Source organism: Lepisosteus platostomus, chromosome 4, assembly GCF_059453375.1.
Source record: "Lepisosteus platostomus isolate fLepPlt1 chromosome 4, fLepPlt1.hap1, whole genome shotgun sequence".
NCBI lineage: Eukaryota > Metazoa > Chordata > Actinopteri > Semionotiformes > Lepisosteidae > Lepisosteus > Lepisosteus platostomus.
The window spans coordinates 70,542,191-70,559,819 of record NC_142614.1 but is presented as its reverse complement, the minus strand read 5'-3'; the positions used below and the strand labels follow the sequence as shown (position 1 = coordinate 70,559,819).

Below are 17,629 nucleotides of genomic sequence, written 5' to 3'. Positions count from 1 at the left end.
ATTGCACTATTGCAACAGTACTTAGAGTTACAGTGTCTCCTTTGTCTCATTCATAACTCTCCATACCATGTAGACATAAAATGTAATGTAAGGGAGCTAAATTAATCTTTTTAATGACTTTTCACGTTAGTTACATATTGTCAGTAGTATACTGCCAATTAGATTCTGGACCCAAGTATGTTTCAGAATAATGGGCATTCATTGTAAAGGGACTTTGAGCTCATGGCTATGATCACAATAAACTCAAGTGCACAGGAAGAGTAAATAATGATTGGTAGATCCAATCTTGAACCTGGTCTATCTGGAAAATCGTTAGTCACTGTGGGGGAAAAATGAAAGTGCAACAAATTTACGCACTAAAATAAGAAATGTCTGTGTTCCTTCCTCTTCAGCTACCAACATGCATACAGTCTTGTGATGCAAAAGCCAAGCGACACAGCGCTGCAGTTTCATTTAAAAAGATTTGAATCTTTCTCGCCCGCTTTTTTTTTTATTTCTTGAGAATTATAAAAGTGTGTATTTCCTTAATATAAATCATATTGAGAAAACATTCTGTGTGTGTGTGCTCATTGCTGTTGATGTTGAATCATTTGGAAGAGCACATTTCTCAATTGCCTCAGATTAAGGTAGAAAAATGGGAGCATTTGAGTTCCCTGGAAAGCCATCCTCACTCTGTCACTCTATATGTGCCAAGTTTATGACCCAAAGTTCCTTCTTTGGTTTGATGCTAGGCAGGGGTGTCCAGTCCTGGATGGCTGGAGGGCTCTTGTGTTGCGCTCTTCAGGTGCCGTGTTAAACAGATCTTGAAAGCCTACGGAGAGTTATCCTCTAGGACCAAGATTTGGAAACCTTTGATGAAGAAATCAAATGCAAAATTGATTTTCAAGGCAGCTTTTCAGAAAAAAACAACAACTTTTCTTGCATCCTGATACATTTCTACCTGATACCTTATTTCTTTTGTGATTGTGATTAACACGTGGCATATGTCCCTTGCATAAACAGCTCCTTTGATGTTTTCCGGGACATTGGAAGTAGGGCTTTTTCTGTTGTCGCAGAGGTGTGCTGCGTATGGATCTGCTTGCAAGTAAGTTCCAGGTTTTGGGCTTTTGCTGTTCATATGGCTCCCCTCTTGTTTCCCTTCTGCCTCCTGGGGTGTCTGGGGTTGTGTGAGGAGGATGCTGGTGTCTGAATAGCTTCAAGTGCTCAGTTGTCGTTGGAGTTTCCCCCCCAGGAGGTGCTAGCTGAAACGGGTTTCCCAGAGGTGAATGAGGACTGGCAGCTGGTGGCATGCAGGGTGCTGGGGGTAGGAAGGAGTTGTGGGGAATTCATGTGACTGCGGTCTTTTGCGAAGGGAATGCAGAATGGACCACCTGTCTAGACTGGCAGTCGGCATCGTGAGTACAGTGGCCCGATTAGTCTGGTGCCAAGCTCAGGTGCCTGCAGATCCCACTTCCTGTACTGGGCTGGGAACCACATTCGCGTCTGTGTGTCGCTGTGAGTGAGCGGCTGTGTGGGCTGGGATGTGGGGAGCAGGATGTCCAGTCCTCAGGTGCGCACGGGGAAGTCCTCTCACACTTCATGACTGGCTGGAGTCATTATCCGCAGTGTTTCGCCAATGGATCCCTTAGCCGGTTGGGGTAATGCACCACTGCCCGGCAGCTGAGCTTCCTAGTGAGGACTGGAGGTGGCCCTGAGCAGTGCTGAATGGTTTGCCAGAACTGAAGAGCAATCTCTCTTCAGCAAAAGGCAGTTTAATCTGAGATTCTGTTTGTGTGTGAAGTGTGGATGAAATAACCCTGTGGGTGTTTTTTTTTTCCCCGCACTTGCCTTTTGTTCATAGATATGGTGCTTACCCTGAAAGCATCATAAAAAAGGTCCATGTTCTCTAACATGCAATATTAGATCTGCAGTTTTGTTCTGTGAAGTATGCAGCATCTAGATTGTTTAAATGGCCGTTTTTCCTCTAAAACAGTGTTGACATGCTCTACCTTTTTGTACTTTGCTGAGGTGAAACTGAACAATTCCTGTAAATTTGTCTTGCGTTCAAATTTGGAGCCTTTCCAGGCTGTAGGGAACATCTGAATTGATTGAGTGGTGCTTATGTCACCATATGAAGTACAGGCCAAAGTTTGAATTCCACTCCTGTGAACCCATGTGGACTTATTGTTATTGCTGTGGGGTCTTGCTTGTTTGCAGTACAGTTAGGTGCGGATTTGAGTTCAGAAAAAGCAGTGAGTAAAACAGAATCCCTGGCCTCTCTACAGCCTGCACTGGTGTTCTAGGGCAGTGTATCACCTCTGGAGCTGCCTTAACCAGCACACTGCTCCGCTGTCCAAAACGCCCGAAAGATTGTGAAATAAATATTCAGGAGGTCATTGACTTTTATATATCTTACGATCAAAGAAGTGGGATGGGGAGGTGCAGAAACATTTGTTAGGGGAATTGTTACATTGACAGTTGGCCAGCGAGATCCGGAAAGTGGAGAACCCGAAATCTGTTTTCTAGGTATAAGTGCACACCAGGGGCAGTTCACAGGTTCATGTCTCTCTGGAAGGGAAGGGCCAGATTGCTCAAGGTGGAGGAAAGCTTGAGTGTGCGAGGTCCCGGTGAATTAGACATCTGTTTTGGAGAAAAGCTAATGTTAGGAAAAAGATGGTTAAATTGGATGTACAGTAGGATCTCGGGTTTGGTAAGACAAAACTAAGAAAGGTGCTGGGGATACAGTAAATGTTATCTGTCTGAACGCTATTTTAACAAAGTATTAAAAAAAAAAAAGGAAGTTAAGTGCTTTTCTGTACTGCCCATTCCAAGGATGCAGGATGAAAGTACTCAGTGTTTATCAGGACACAGCTTTCGCAGGCTGAGGCTTTCCTGACAGCAGGGGCAGTGTGTCTTGTAACTGTTGTTCATGAGCAGTCTATTAAAATTCGTATGGAAAATAAGCCGTGACTGCGATACAGTGCATTACCATACAGGCTGAGCATTTTGGCCGTCATCATGAACTTCAGCAGCAGGAACCAAAACCTGCAGAACTGGAAATCCTGTGCTTCCTGGTGGCCTTTGTCTCACTCCTTTCTCGTTTCATTCAGTGCTGGTCTCTGTCCCCTGCTGTAACAGTTGTGCTGTTTGCACATAGACTTCATTATTTTGCAGTGATACCTAACTGATACCTACCAAACTGTCCTTTAAAACAAATCTGATAAGTCTACATTCTGCAGGCTGACAAAGGGGGTCTGATAATAATCATTGCTTACACTTATATAGCACTTTTCTGGACACTCCACTCAAAGTATGTTGTAGCTAACAAGTTGTGGTGTGGAATCTCCTGCATAGTGGCAGCTCTTATCTAAGTTATCTAAGGATAAGTAACCTGTATAGTGCCTTTCAAGAAACCCAGACATTTGAAAATCCCAGGTTTCGATAGATTAACTGTATAATGAGCAAAGATGACAAAAAACAAATCTATTGTCTACTTTTTAATGTTGTAAATTCAGTGAGAACACTTGTTGGAAAATCTTCTTATATATTGTAGGCTGATGAAAAAGAGTCTTTGATATTCTGGATATCGATTATTTCAAAGAATTCATGGAGTGACTGTTGTGGCAAGAAAGGGGTTTAGGTTTGTAGATCACATTCACTTTTTGCAGAAAATGTACGCTTCCCTAAAAGTGAGTACGGCAATGTAGTTGTTTTCTGTATGTTTCAGTTAAGTTTTTGTCTGGCCAGCGTTATGTCAGCGTTGTAAACTGTTTGTCTGGTCAGCATCCTTTGTACATTTCTACAGGGTCAGTTGGCCAACAGTTTTCATACTTTTGTGACACAAATCTGCTCAAATTGTATTGACGTGTCCTGAACTGTGTTTTTGTTTTTCAGAGTCTAAATGGCTTCAAGGAAGTCTGGATCAGATTTCCACAATACTGGTGAGTTTGCGTCTGGTTCCAGACATGGGCTGATAAGGGTATCGTTCTGTGCCGTGCTCCAGCTTATTTCCAATACCCTTGTGTCAAGCTTGCGTGAAGCTAGTTGCTTCATCAGGAAAGGCTGACCATCTGATTGATGAGCTGCCTGTCTCATTGGTCCTGAAAGGCCATCAGGCTTGGAAGATCCCAGTAAGACCCGTTTTCGCAAAGGGGTGCTTTGTCTTCGCTTGCGCTTGGATCCTGTGGTCCTCGTTCCTGTGATAGATGTTTTGTGTTAAACACTTCCATGGAGATGGTACTTTGGAGGAATAAGGATTTCCCCTTTGCCGAGTGTCCCAGAGGCGTGTAGAGGAGCTCGCTGGCACCATGCCCTGTGGTTGTAACCGAGCACTGCCAATGTATTCGCTCACACAGCTCTGGACTCCAGCAGAATAAGAGAGTGGAATTAGAGCGTCAGTATAAGCACAGGATCCAGGCAGACAAGACTGTAATTCGGTACATTTGTTTAAAAAAAAAAACCAAAAGCTTTTGGAAACTGTGAAGTTCTGAAGTATTTCTCTTTTTGGTTTTGAAATGAGTGGTTTGTTATGTGGGTTGTAGTTTGTAATCGGCAAGTGTTTGCTCTAAAGTTAAAACTCTTATGGTAGTCATTGGAATATTTTTGGAGGCTGAAAGTAGTTTTTAATCTGAAGTGGAAGTTTGGTGTGCATTATTTTTATTTTAATATTACTTTGTAGAAAACCTGAATTTCATAAGTTTTAAAAAAGGTACAAAGCATATTTGGTTTTATTCAAATGGGATTTTAATGTTAGTAGTTTTTAGTTGGTGTTTGTAGCTTTTAATGTTTCTTGGCTCTGGGACCATTGACTTCAGATTCTTAAAGTGGTTTAGATAGTAGACGCTGGGCTACACAGGAATCCCACTCTCCTATAAAAAAAAAACTTCCTTTAAAACGTAACTACATAAAAACAGAAATAGCTTTTTCATTACTATGCCCACATTTTAAGGAAACGTCATATCAATAAACCATGCTCACTGCTGTGGCCCTCAGACTGTCACGGGAGAGATTAAGTCATGCAAACTCGCAGTGTCAAACCATCTCTTGAGTCGGCATCGAACGGAGGGCCGGCACAGGTTTGGGCGCGGATGCTTTGAGCTCACAGGGGCTGCTTTTGCCGATGGTAGTCTAGCCGGCCGAGCCTCATCTCATCCCAGTGCTCACCCAGCCAGCGACAGCCCAGAGGGCACAGACAGCTCTCGCCGACCTTCGTCTGTCAGTTCCACGCTCGCAGCCACATCGCAGCATGACGCGCTGCGGGGGGGCATGCGAGGGGGTACCCGCGGTTACTGGGGTGCGGGAAATCTGAGCCCTGCGTCACCCTCGCTTCTCAAGCTTAACCCAGCTGCTAGTCCACACCTAAAGCATCAACTGCAGTTACTGTGTGCAGACAGAAAACTGTAGATATTCCTAGACATCCTGTGTTCACGCATACTGAAGATTCAGAAAGGCTGGGTATTCTTGTAACTGAATGTTTTTAGGATTGGCCTCATCCGTCTTGCACTTTGATAACAGGTTGCATGTCTACACAGTTCCCTGGCCGAACAAATCTACAAAGGCCTGCTGTCTTCCCTTAATCGTCAGTAAAGTAAATGTACAGTGATGGATAAAAGCCTTGGACATTGAACAGAATTGTTCAATGTTCAATTGTTTGCATGTGGGGAAATTCACATGGCCCTACTTCCTATTGAAAGTACTTAACATTTTTCAATTTAAACAAAAGTGTCCCCGAATCTCCAGTGCAGTTATTTCTGTCTTGACACTGACCTGCTGTTGATTGTGCCTTCCAGGACCCCTCAGTTATCTGGATGATGTTCCTTTCAAGATCAGCGATAAGTTCAGGTGTCCAGCAAAAGTGGGCCTGCCCATCGGTTTCTCTGTGTCCAAATACTCACAAAGCCTCACGGAGTTAGAGGTAAGTTCAGTTGTTATTGGCTTCTCTGCCTTTTGGCTAAAATGAATTGTATATGGTGAATTTAAGCTCAATTCTTGTTTTTGGAAAAGGTTTGAGCTATTTTTTGCTTAGGACATTTCAGCCTCTGGAAGTACCTCCAGGGAAAGCTGTGTGAGAGAAATCTGCTTCCAAACAGAATTCCTAAATTCAATGCAAGGAACAGTGTGAACCAGAAATTGATAGATTTAAGCATCAGTATGTGATTCTTCCGAAAAATAGCCTTTGGATTGTTAATGCTGAACTGTAGGTCCCCTTTGAATCCATGTCTGCACAAATGGGGATCCGGGGACCTCTGGAAATTCACAATTCCTGTCCAAAAGATCCCCAAGAGGAACTCCTTCACCCCTATGAAAAATACATTTCTGAATTTTAGCACAGTAATTCTTTGTAGTTTATTTCAGCTTATTTTCTTCTTTGGAAAGTGCTTGTAAAGTGAAAACTTTTACAATGGTAGTTAAATTTACATGGTTGCCCATGTTATAACCCCCCATTGGGTCCGGAAATCAAAAAAGCTAAGCGGTGCAGTGGCTCTGTGCAAAGGATTTGCGCCTGTGACTGGAAGGTTGCCGGTTCGTATCCTGCGGCCGGCAGAGCAATCCTACTCCGTTGGGCCCCTGAGCAAGGCCCTTAACCCCAGCTGCTCCAGGGGTGCCATATAAATGGCTGACCCTGCTCTATGACCCCAAGCTTCTCTCCCTGTCTGTGTGTCTCATGGAGAGCAAGCTGGGATTTGCTGGAAAAGATGAATTCCTAATACAAGAAATGGTGTGTGGCCAATAAAGTGATCTTATCTCATGTTCCCTCAAAGGTCCAAACGACACCATAAAACAGCACAGAACTGTGTTCGTGTATGGAAACAGTAACATTCCTGGTTAATTATTCAGTAACTTGTTTGAAGTCATTAGCTGGTGCATAAAACAGTAGTTCAGAAAACTATTAACACTCCAGCTCAGGTACAGTAGTTACATTGATGCAGTCATTAGCATACACATTAACATTAGGTATTATCCCATACCACAGGCATATAACACACACGAGACCTTGTTATAAAAAAGTTAGAATGTTATAAAAAATAAAAAGTAAATTCCTCATACCGGACGATCCTTGAAAAGAAGCATCTCGGCAATGCCTTACGAGATTCCAGGAGTGAAAATCTGCTTGTTAAATGACAACACAGGTTGGGATTACTACATCTGATATAAACAAGATGTTACTGTAAACAAAAAGGAATGGTTGTTCGTATATGATATATATGACTGTCCTTTTCTCACTTATTTGTGGAAAAGCCAGGGTGATGTTTGTGGTATTTTCTGAACTGCTATAAGAAAATATACATGTAGCAATGCTACAGCATTAAATGTAATATTTCATATACCCTATGTGGGTCCAAATAACCTGAGGGCTATTTCAAAAGATTATAGAGGCAGAAACTGTTTTTGCAGCTAAACATTGGTTTCATGTTTGAATCAAAAGGGAAAGAGTACCACCTATTGGTCCTTCAGCAGAAGGGAACACTGCCTGTGCTGCATTGAGTGTTGTCTTAGAAAATGTTACGTTTCTTAACTTAGTAATTGGAGATTGCACACCTTTAGTAAGATGCCCTGTAAAATACGAAGTGAGCACCTGCCTGAAGGATGTAAAGATGCACCCAAGGATTAGAATGAAACTGTAAAATGTACATTAACTGAGCATGTGAAGAATATAACTGAGGATTGTAGTTTGATCCTCCTGTTTTGTGATGGGAATCCCATGAATTCTGTCACTAGTCAGCTGCTAGAAGTGCGATTAATGACCCCCCTTTTTGCAGCATCATACACGCAGATTGAAACTGCAGTCTTGCGAAAACGTGTGCGAGGCTGTTTCTTTCTGGTTTACACCTCACTGCTTGCCTTTCTCCCTCCTTTCCCTTTTTCGGGGTCTCCCCCCTGCCCCGGCTCTCCCGGTAGTATGATTTTTCCCTGGAGCGGCGGACCGTGCAGTGGGCGGAGGAGCTGGCGGAGGTGCGGGCGCAGCTGAAGGCCGAGGCCGCCCAGGCTGAGCGCGAGGGGGCCGGGCAGGAGGGGCGGCCCAACGGCGAGCTCTCCCCGCCAGGAGACCACGCGGCCACCACGCCGCCTGCCGTCCCGCCTCCCGCCATTAACCCGGTGCTGGCAGGACTGCGCCACAATGCCATCTTGATGCCCCTCCCCGCTCCCAGTATGGCCAGACAGCGAGAGCCCAGTCCTCCGCTGCCTCACTACTTCAACCTGGCCGACTTTGAGTGCGAGGAGGACCCCTTCGACAAGCTGGAGCTCAAGACCCTCAACGACAAGGAGGAGCTGCGGAGCATTTTGCAGCTGCAGGCCGTCACCCCGCCGGAGCCCAAAACGCAGCTTTCCAAGCCGGACCAGCAGCACAAACCCAACGGACTGGTGACCCTGCTGCAGCTCGACGGGCCTGGAGGGCCCCTGTCCTCTTCCCCCCCCGCCCTGGGCCCCAGGGGGCCCCTGGCCACCTTCCCCTGCAACATTCGCTCCCTGTCTTTCCCTAAGCTGTCAGAGTCTGAGGAAAGGCGCCCACCCCCTGTGTCCGAGGACCAGCAGAGCTGCAGTGGCTCTGTGGGCCCTACAGCCCGGGATCACTCCAATGGTACTTCTTCCTTGCTACGGGACACTGTCAAGACTCGTCCTGATGGGCACGAGGATCCCCTCGGTAACCCTTCTTGTCCCCCAGTTCTTGGGGAACTGCATAGCCACACACAGAATGGAGTGACAAAACAGGTGAGGACAGGCGCCGAGAGCAGCTCTACGAGCTTTTCTTTTCCACTCATTGATTAGTTTGGATAGTTCATCAGTCAATCCTTAATCCTAAATTCTTTCAATCCCTTAGACTAATGCCCGCAAAGCTTCCCAAGGCAACATGGCTCCCTCTGACATGCAAGGAAGGTACTGTGGGCTGCTGCAGGCTCTGTCACCCAGTGAACGCGAGTGTGTACAGATCATCGTCAACATGGGATACCCCTTTGAGGAGGTCATCAAAGCCATGCAGAAGCAGGGTCAGAACTTGGAGCAGGTAGGGTCTGTCATCTGTAACAGTCCGTGGTTTGTTAATGTGTGCTATCTTAACTCCAGACATCCAGTAGGTCCTGGACTTTGCCTCAATCCTGTACCTGAACTTAAACGATTCTGAAAGGTTTGGGCACATTACAGGAAAGCCTCAGTATTTGTGAGTTCTACATTTGTGGTTTTGCGTGCCCTAGCAAAATTATTAGTAACCACTTTTTCAGATTAAATTCTCCTGTTCGCAGCCTGCGCAGTTGGAGAGTAAATGCCAGCCCCCACTTCTGCAGCATTTTCATCACTAGGACCTATCCGCTTGATCTGTATCGGTAGTAAAGGCACAGCTTGGTTTACAAAGAGTTAACATGTTTATGTAGCAGCGCATCATGGGTTATGCTTTAAGCTTTTGTCAAGAAAGCTTTAAATGTGAGATGTGCGTAGACATGTTATGAGAATAAAGGCTTTTATGCTTCAAAGTAAAAGAAACGTTAAAACTCTCTCCGATAATTAGTGGTCCCCTAAGATACCACAGTCTCAGTTCTTGTGTGACTCGGAGGAAAGGATACTAAAGAAATCAGAGGTCAGAGAATGACACAAACTGCAGACCAGGAGGGTAAGTCGGTTGAGAGGAAAGGGCGTGAGCACACTTTGTTTACTTATCTGTTATTTATGTGTTGTAATAAACTGTTCAATGCAGTAAGTGCCGCATTTTTTATTATAGTCATAAAAACAAGATGTAAACAGTAAGGAAAATGCAATCTACTAAGAATGAAAAACAAACTCTATCATTTGTTTGCACATAAAATAACTTATTATATGGGGAAAACCAAAACCGTTTTTTTTTCCAAAGTTTCCAGTACTGATTTTCTTTACTAACAATATTTTTGAAATAGTAATGTTTTTGTCAGAATTATTTACAACCCTTAGAAATGCTTGTTTTTTGCAAGCCATACCCATTTTCCTCATAAGATATAACATCCACATTCGCAGAGAGTTCAGGGTGCCTAACCCTCACAAATACTGAGGTTAGTACTGCATTTCACACCTCAGTAGATGTCTAGACCAGGTTCATGAAAGACTTATATTGCAGAGAATTGTATGTACCTCAGTCACTCTACAGTCAGAGTCATATACAGAAATAATACAAGAAAAGAGAGAAGGAGACATCTCAAAGCTTCCTTTGACCCAATTTTGTGTGGTACAATGACCTAAAGAGGGCCTCAGAAAGACACTGAACTGGAAAGCTCTATAATAAAACGTGGGGCTCAATACGTTTTACAAGCACTTTGCCAGAAGCTACTGCTGTTTTCTGGGGGCTGATGATGTATCTTTTACCGAATTGTTAAAAATTGGTCGTCAGTGAAGGATTGTACTTTTAGCGGTTCTGAAGACCTGGGTTTGAATTGAATGGTACGTGAATTGAGTATGGCAGCTTCGTCTCCAAGTAACGTGGAGGTCAAATAAATAGTGTATAGGTGATTCCTGAAATGACTCGCATAATGCAGTCCCATGTTGAACAGTACACCACAAACGTGACATCTCCCAAAATAGCTTTAGTTATGTCCTGCGTTTATTTATATAGTCAAATTAATTTTCAGTCTCCCTTCCCCCTCTCCCTCTTCTTTCCCACCTCTGACCTGCAGGTTCTGGATTACCTGTATGTGCATGAGCGTCTGTGTGACCGGGGCTTTGATGCCAGCTCTGTGGAGGAGTGTCTGGAGATGTACCAGTGCTCCGAGGAGAAGGTCAGTACTGCACACTCGCTGTGACTGAGTAAAGGCCTGATACCACAGTACACTGAGGCAGAGCACGGTACCACATTTTGACCTGCGATACCATCTTACTTAGAGTAAGTGACTTAATAGGACACAGTATAAAAAACCAGACAATATACTGGTGTCTGTGGTTTGTCATAGTCTCATATATTGCCCCATGAATACTGTGGTTGCTTTGGTTCAATATATGGGTAGGTGTCATTCCAATTAATAGTGGACATTTATTTTAAAACAAAGGGGGTACAGATTCCCACTTAAACCTCACAGCTTCATGGGAGGAGTGAAATATATTTTGCTTTTCAGGCAAAAGAGAAAGATGAAAACGAAAGGCATCTTTCAGTGTGTTTTCTGGGAATGGGAAATTACACAAATTTCACGATCACTTCCTCATGCATGCCTGCTCTATGGACAGTGTCCGTGTACATGTTGCTGAGCATTAATTCAGTGCTCTATACTTAACATCAAAGGCAAATTTCATTATTTTTATCATTAACTTCAAGTTAATAGGAATATTTTTGAACTGACATGAAATGGGTAAATTCCTTGATTGACATAGATTAACAGGGTGAAGTAGTTCAGGTGGGGAGCTGCGTCGGCATGCGTAGGCAGTAAAGGTGTATTCCCTGCTAAAAAGGGAAGAAAGAAAACACACCATTTCGACTGTAGAGCCTTCTTCTGCCCTATCTTTCTTACACCTGAAGAAGGCTCCACAGCCAAAACGGTGCGTTTTCTTTCTTCCCTTTTCAGCGGGGAATAAACCTTTACTTGTTCCATAGATTAAGAGGGGATTGTCTGGGAAGGTTATCAGCTTGTCACCTGTATGGCCACTGTTAGAAGCAGTACAAGATGTTACAAAGCAGTACATGTGCATGATCCTGTCCCATTCCTCTCGTAGCACCTAGGTAAGCATGTGCCTGTTAGCTCGTTTCTGAACCCCATGGAGTTCAGTTGGACACAATGAGTAATTATCATTCTGCATATCTGCACAATTGATGACTTCCATCAAGGTGCTCTACAAAAGATTTATATTGACTAAAGAAGAACTCGCTCCAACTTGCTGACTGGAAGGAGGTGGTGTTCTCAAGATAAGCGCGGCAAATTGCTTTCAAGTTTTTCTTCTTCTTGGTTTTCACTAGGTTTTACATTCAGTGGGTGAAGTAGCCTCCTCACCTGTGTCCAATTGGCTCTCACAGATAATTATTTAGTGCTTATCCACCAAAGCCACTTGAGTATGGTGACAGATAGGGGTCAGTCACAAATGGCAAATTAATCAAATGAATGTTAAAGGCATGCAGTATTCTGAAAATGTGGGAGAGTACCATCAGACTGCAGCTATCAGAGGGAGATAATTGAGGAGTGTGTACACTGGGTTGTCTGTCAGTAAGGGCATGCAGCAGTTTGCAGCCAGAAGTTGAGGGTGTGTGAGGACTGGGCAGTCTTCATCGAGCAGTAAACTCTTGCCCTATCCCGCCTTTGTCTTTCTCTATTCCCTGTTTCGCCCTTTGTCTCTGCCTCCCTTCTTTCGCCTGTCCTTGCCTTCTCTCATTCTCACTTCCTCTTGTGGGTCCCCAGTAGCTCCCCTGCCTGTTCCCTGCTCCATCCTTCTCCCTCTGACAGAGTGCCTCTGTGTGCCCGCAGGCCCTGGAGTTCCTGCAGTTGATGTCGAGGTTTCGGGAGATGGGTTTCGAGCTCGACGCGATCAAGGAGGTGCTGCGGGTCCACAATAACGACCAAGACAAGGCGCTGGAGGACCTCATGTCTCGCACCACCACCAGCTGAGAGCTGCCTGCAGACTCGCGCTAACCCCTCGTTCCCTCCTTCTCCTCTCCACTGAGGCACAAGCATCAGCTCCGCTCCAGAGAGAGAGAGGGGAGAGGGCAGGGGTGGGTGGGAGGGTCGAAAGAGGAAAAAGGCTGCCTTCTCCAGCTCTTTCCACCTTGGTTTTGCTGAACAAGGGGATAGAACAAAAAAAAAAATGCATTTCAGCGCTTTGGGTTTCTGGGCCTTTCATGGGAGGCAGAGAGGGCAGCAGGCTAAGCGCTTGGACTCCGCAGTGGCCCTGAGTGTGAGACACAGATATAGCTACTGAGCTGCCATCTTCAGCAATCTAACCAGCCCCAGTAGGATTCTGGTTATAAAATACTTAAGTTAAAGAAGCAAAGAGGCTAAAAATCGGGGGGGAAAAACGAGACAACTACAAAAGTGCCCTTTCTGCAACTGATGTGTTTCTTTCTTGGAAGGAGTTTAACTTAATCTTTTGTTTTCATGTTTTGGAAGATTCTTCCCTTACTTTCTGGTTTAGAAACTGCATTAATGAACTAAAAAAGTAATATAAAGAAAGACTACTGCTGCACCTGTTTCTCTGGCACTGGATGTGGACCGAAAACAACTGCAGGAGATACAGAACTTTCACAAAAAAAGAGATACAAACCTATATAATAAAGGGGTACAGAACTGAAACAGATAAGTGAAACGGAAAGCTGCTCCAAATGGTGTATCGAGGTGTAAAAGGAATGTAAAAAATACAGTAGGTTTGTGTTGATGAGGAGCAGACCTTTAGTGCAATAGAGACTGTAGTATTGTGGCAGGGCTGCGCTGCTCCTGGGGGAAGAAACTGGGGGAGTGCTGCCTTTTGCCTTTGAACTGGAAATTGGTTTTACACTGGCAGTTATCAGCACCCTCTGTCTGAAGCACAGGGGTGTCAGAAGACTAGTGAGCGGACTGATGCATCAGGATTTCTTGTGGCCTGGTCTGACATCCTACGTGCTTAGGAGACTCTCACCAGCCCCATAGCGAAATAAAAGAAAATAAATTCTGTGCACTTTTTTTCTGTTAAATCTGATGTAATTTTTTCAGAATGGATGGCTGTGACAGTGGAAGAAAGGTGCTTCCCAATAACGGTCGGGTTCAGATTCAATCCAAGACTGTGGGAGGTTTAAGATGTGTAAAAGTGCCATGTGAGGAATTATTTATTTTATTTAATTTTGTCTTTATCTTCCCTTCACACGGGGTATATGGGTCTCAATAAAAATTGCTTAAGACTTGGCAAGAGCAGCAGACACACTTATGTAATCAATTCAGTACTTTAAAGCACTGGGTGGAATTGAAGCAGGCGATCTGCAGCCTTTGTGGACTGGAGCTGTGCAGTCCTGAGCTGAACAGCGCCTGGCGTGGTACATACTGGACGTAGTGGACAGAAGTCACAGAAAGGAAACTACCAACACAAGCTGACCGCTCCAACATTTCACCTCGTGCCCTAGAAGAGATTGAACCTGGAGGCTCTTTTAGGATAAGAGGTCCAGCTGTTCTGCTTAAAAAGCGTTAAACTATATCCAAAAGAATGCATCCAAAGACTGTTCTTTTTTTATAGTTTAGGACACAGAGGGAGTGTTTTATGTTTTAGTGTGCAGTGTTTAGTTTGAGCCCTTCCATCAGCACTGATCATCTGTCCTGTAGACATGAGCAAGATGCCTGAATCTCCCACACACTCTATCTTCCTGCAGGGCTGTTCCATTAAGTCTTTGGTTATTTAATGGAGCAGCCAGTATTCCTCACAAACGGAAGTGTAGCCTTCCTGGAGTTGCAAACACAAGAACATTTTACCAAGGTTAGTGTTGTTTTTGGAACAGTGGGTCTGTGTAGCTGTGGCCACACACATTCCATGACCGACGTCCAACATAATAGGCAGATATCAACACTAAGTAAAGCACTTATGGGAAATCTGAGGCAAGGAAAATACAAGCATTTGTAATTAAAAGTTATATCAGTGCAATGTTGCAATGTAGCCGCCGATTTCACTCCTTGGATTAATCCATTTGAATGGGCCGGTCTGTGCTGAGATAGCCTGGGGGATTACCGATTGTTGTTCAGTTTGGTTAGAGAGTTTTTTTCCTTGGCAACTTGGGGTGCTGTTGAACACTACAAAAAAATTGACGGGTAATTCTGTTTATTCTGTGGGCGTGCGTGTTCCAGTTTTCTGACCCGTCTCGACAGCTCCCAGGAAAAGCAACAGCAGAACATTGACCGTGGATTTACTTATGCAGGGGCCTGAGAGGGGAAAAGGCTCTAGCCATAATCTGCTTGCCTGAACTGAAGTATAGTGGTTAAGTGGTTAACAGCCAGATTCCCTCAGGCAAGACCACAAGAAAGTGGATCTTCTCTTAAAAGCAAAGTGTGCTTTTTGTTCCTGTTGTTGTACAGGACTCCAACCAGAGTGCAGGGGCATATTTACACCTGGGGATCGATTAATTATTCTACCATATCCTGGAAGTGCCACTGTGCTGATTTCCAGGGGGTGCAGTCTGATGAGACTGGGCGATTGTTATCTAGTATGGAGATATGTTATCCATTGTCTCTGGAGTGCACAGTGACTGACGTTTAGGGACATTAAAATGTTAGGACTTTGCAAGTGCTTTTCCTAAAATGCCTTGGGTGCTGATTGACCTGCTTATTCATGCAGATTGGTGTTTCTTTCTGGGCTGTAAAGATTATGGCTTGTTTGTCCTGTACCAATGGTCCAAACTAGAACAGTGCTTCTTGTTTTATGCCCCCGAGTGAGAGAGAGAGAACAGCTGCCTAAATGTAGATGTCATGTTAAGGAGAGGTCCGTCTAGTAACCGAGTATTTCAGCTGGTCCAGTTCAGGACGTTCAGGCTGTATTTTTTACAGTCTTTTCAAGAATACCTTGCAGTTGTTTAGCACGTTTCCCATTAGGGTGCCAATGTGCTGTTATGTAAACCCTTGTGTTACTTTATGTTGTAGACCTTCCTTCTTCCAGCGTGAACGTGATGAAAACACACCACAGGTTAAGTGTCATTTTTTTTTTTTACAGGTTTGAAACTGGGTATTTTTTTTCTGTTTCGGTCTGTGAAGGCCTCTAAAATTGTAAAATTGTGCCAAAGTCCACGACTGATGTCTTTTAGGGTTTGGAGAGGGCATCTTGAAATTTATATTCGGCAACCAGTGCCACATCTGTAAGTTTTATATCCGCTGCCAGTCACAGATGCAGCATTGTGTAAATCAGTGTTAATATAACAAAGCAGTTGAGTACATTTAACCTAACACACTGCTGAAGGCGCTTCAGCAAGCTAGTATCACTTTGAATTTACATTGAGAGGCATATGGGAGAAAAGGTCAGAGGTTTAAATGCATGTCAGTTCAGTGTGAGTGTGTACAGCTGACCACAGCCCCACTTGACATAAATAATACTCCTCTACTTATTTTTGGCACCAAATCTAGCACTTTGGCTCCACAACACAGTGCAAGGCAGTAAACAGAGGAATGGGGGTTCTCTATCTCACCCAGCTGGAATTAAGTCAGTTTCTCTAGTGGCACCACATTTGACACACTGCTCAAAGAGCAGTGGCTCTGAAACAGCATTTCATGAGGCCGTATTAACAGCTCTTAATGTTGCCTCAAAATAAGCCTGTGGGCTTATAGAGTCAATTGAGTGACTGGGTAAATTTAACTTTCTTAATTCTGTAATTGCCAGAGGTGCGGGGGTTTAAATAAGCAGTCTGGCACCTGTTTCAATAAATGCCTTCAGTTGTTTGCCTGATAAGTTACTGTGTATTTCATTTGTAGATAGGTCCCAGCCCTAACTGCAAGTGTGCACCAAGAGCTTCCCACTTTCTTTAACACTGTGAAGTCCACAACTTGGAACAGCAGGCCTTTGATGTCAACAGACAGCCTAGATGCCCCAGGACATGGCCACATTCAGGGAGACCCTAGTGTATAGCAATCTGATGTCCTAGAGCATGGCCAGCTCCAGAGGGCCCTAGTGTATAGTGATCTGATGCCCCAGAGCATGACTAGCTCCAGGGGGCCCTAGTGTGTAGTGATCTGATGCCCCAGAGCATAGCCAGCTTCAGGGGGCCCTAGTGTATAGTGATCTGACGCCCCAGAGCATAGCCAGCTTCAGGGGGCCCTAGTGTATAGTGATCTGACGCCCCAGAGTGTTACCAGCTCCAGGGGGCCCTAGTGTATAGCGATCTGGTGCCTCAGAGCATGACTAGCTCCAGGGGGCCCTAGTGTATAGATATCTGATGCCCCAGAGCATAGCCAGCTTCAGGGGGCCCTAGTGTATAGTGATCTGACGCCCCAGAGTGTTACCAGCTTCAGGGGGCCCTAGTGTATAGTGATCTGACGCCCCAGAGTGTTACCAGCTCCAGGGGGCCCTAGTGTATAGCGATCTGGTGCCCCAGAGCATGACTAGCTCCAGGGGGCCCTAGTGTATAGATATCTGATGCCCCAGAGCATGGCCAGCTCCAGGGGGCCCTTGTGTATATTGACCTGATGCCCCGAGCATGGTCAGCTCCAGGGTCCCTAGTGTATAGTGATCTGATTCCCCAGAGCATGGCCAGCTCCAAGGGCCCTAGTGTATAGTGATCCGGTGCCCCAGAGCATGGCCAGCTCTAAGGGCCCTAGTGTATAGTGACCAGGTCTCCCACACCTCACAGCCACAGCTGTATGCAGTATTGGATTGTAATCTGGTTTTTGAAATGAAACTGTTTCACAGACTTCTGTAGTGACGCATGAAGGGCATGTTTGCAAATAACTGAAACAATTTGCTGTTGTGTTTACCTCTGTGGACAGTATTGCTCTGGATAATTCCCATAGGGAGAGTCTATGTCAAATGTCATCCATGTGAGTGAATCAAACAGACTTCTTGACCACCCTTTGTTAACAGCCGATACTCAGACACATTGTATCACTTTCGAAGTATCAGGAAGGAGAGGTGGGGATCGTTCATTGTACATTGCAGATATGATCAAATCGGTACAGGCTTTTTCTCTTATTAGGAGAGTTCCAAAGCTCCAGTGATGGGGGAACAAGTCTTAACATTAAGATTTTGTACCATAAAAATAAAAACAAATCCTCCTTAA

The 17,629-nt window shown here is 44.7% G+C and overlaps 1 protein-coding gene across 2 annotated transcripts in view; it reads left to right on the top strand.

Annotated features, from left to right (window-relative positions):
* The window catches only part of ubap1 (ubiquitin associated protein 1), a 25,369-nt gene extending 7,740 nt beyond the window's left edge, over positions 1–17,629 (top strand). For both annotated transcript variants that reach the window (XM_088630551.1, XM_088630550.1), the window contains exons 2-7: positions 3,874–3,920; positions 5,769–5,893; positions 7,879–8,691; positions 8,801–8,983; positions 10,614–10,715; positions 12,384–17,629. In XM_088630551.1, coding sequence (XP_088486677.1) covers positions 3,881–3,920; positions 5,769–5,893; positions 7,879–8,691; positions 8,801–8,983; positions 10,614–10,715; positions 12,384–12,524 — 1,404 coding nt within the window. In that variant the 5' untranslated portion in view covers positions 3,874–3,880 and the 3' untranslated portion in view covers positions 12,525–17,629. The remainder of the gene's footprint in view (positions 1–3,873; positions 3,921–5,768; positions 5,894–7,878; positions 8,692–8,800; positions 8,984–10,613; positions 10,716–12,383) is intronic.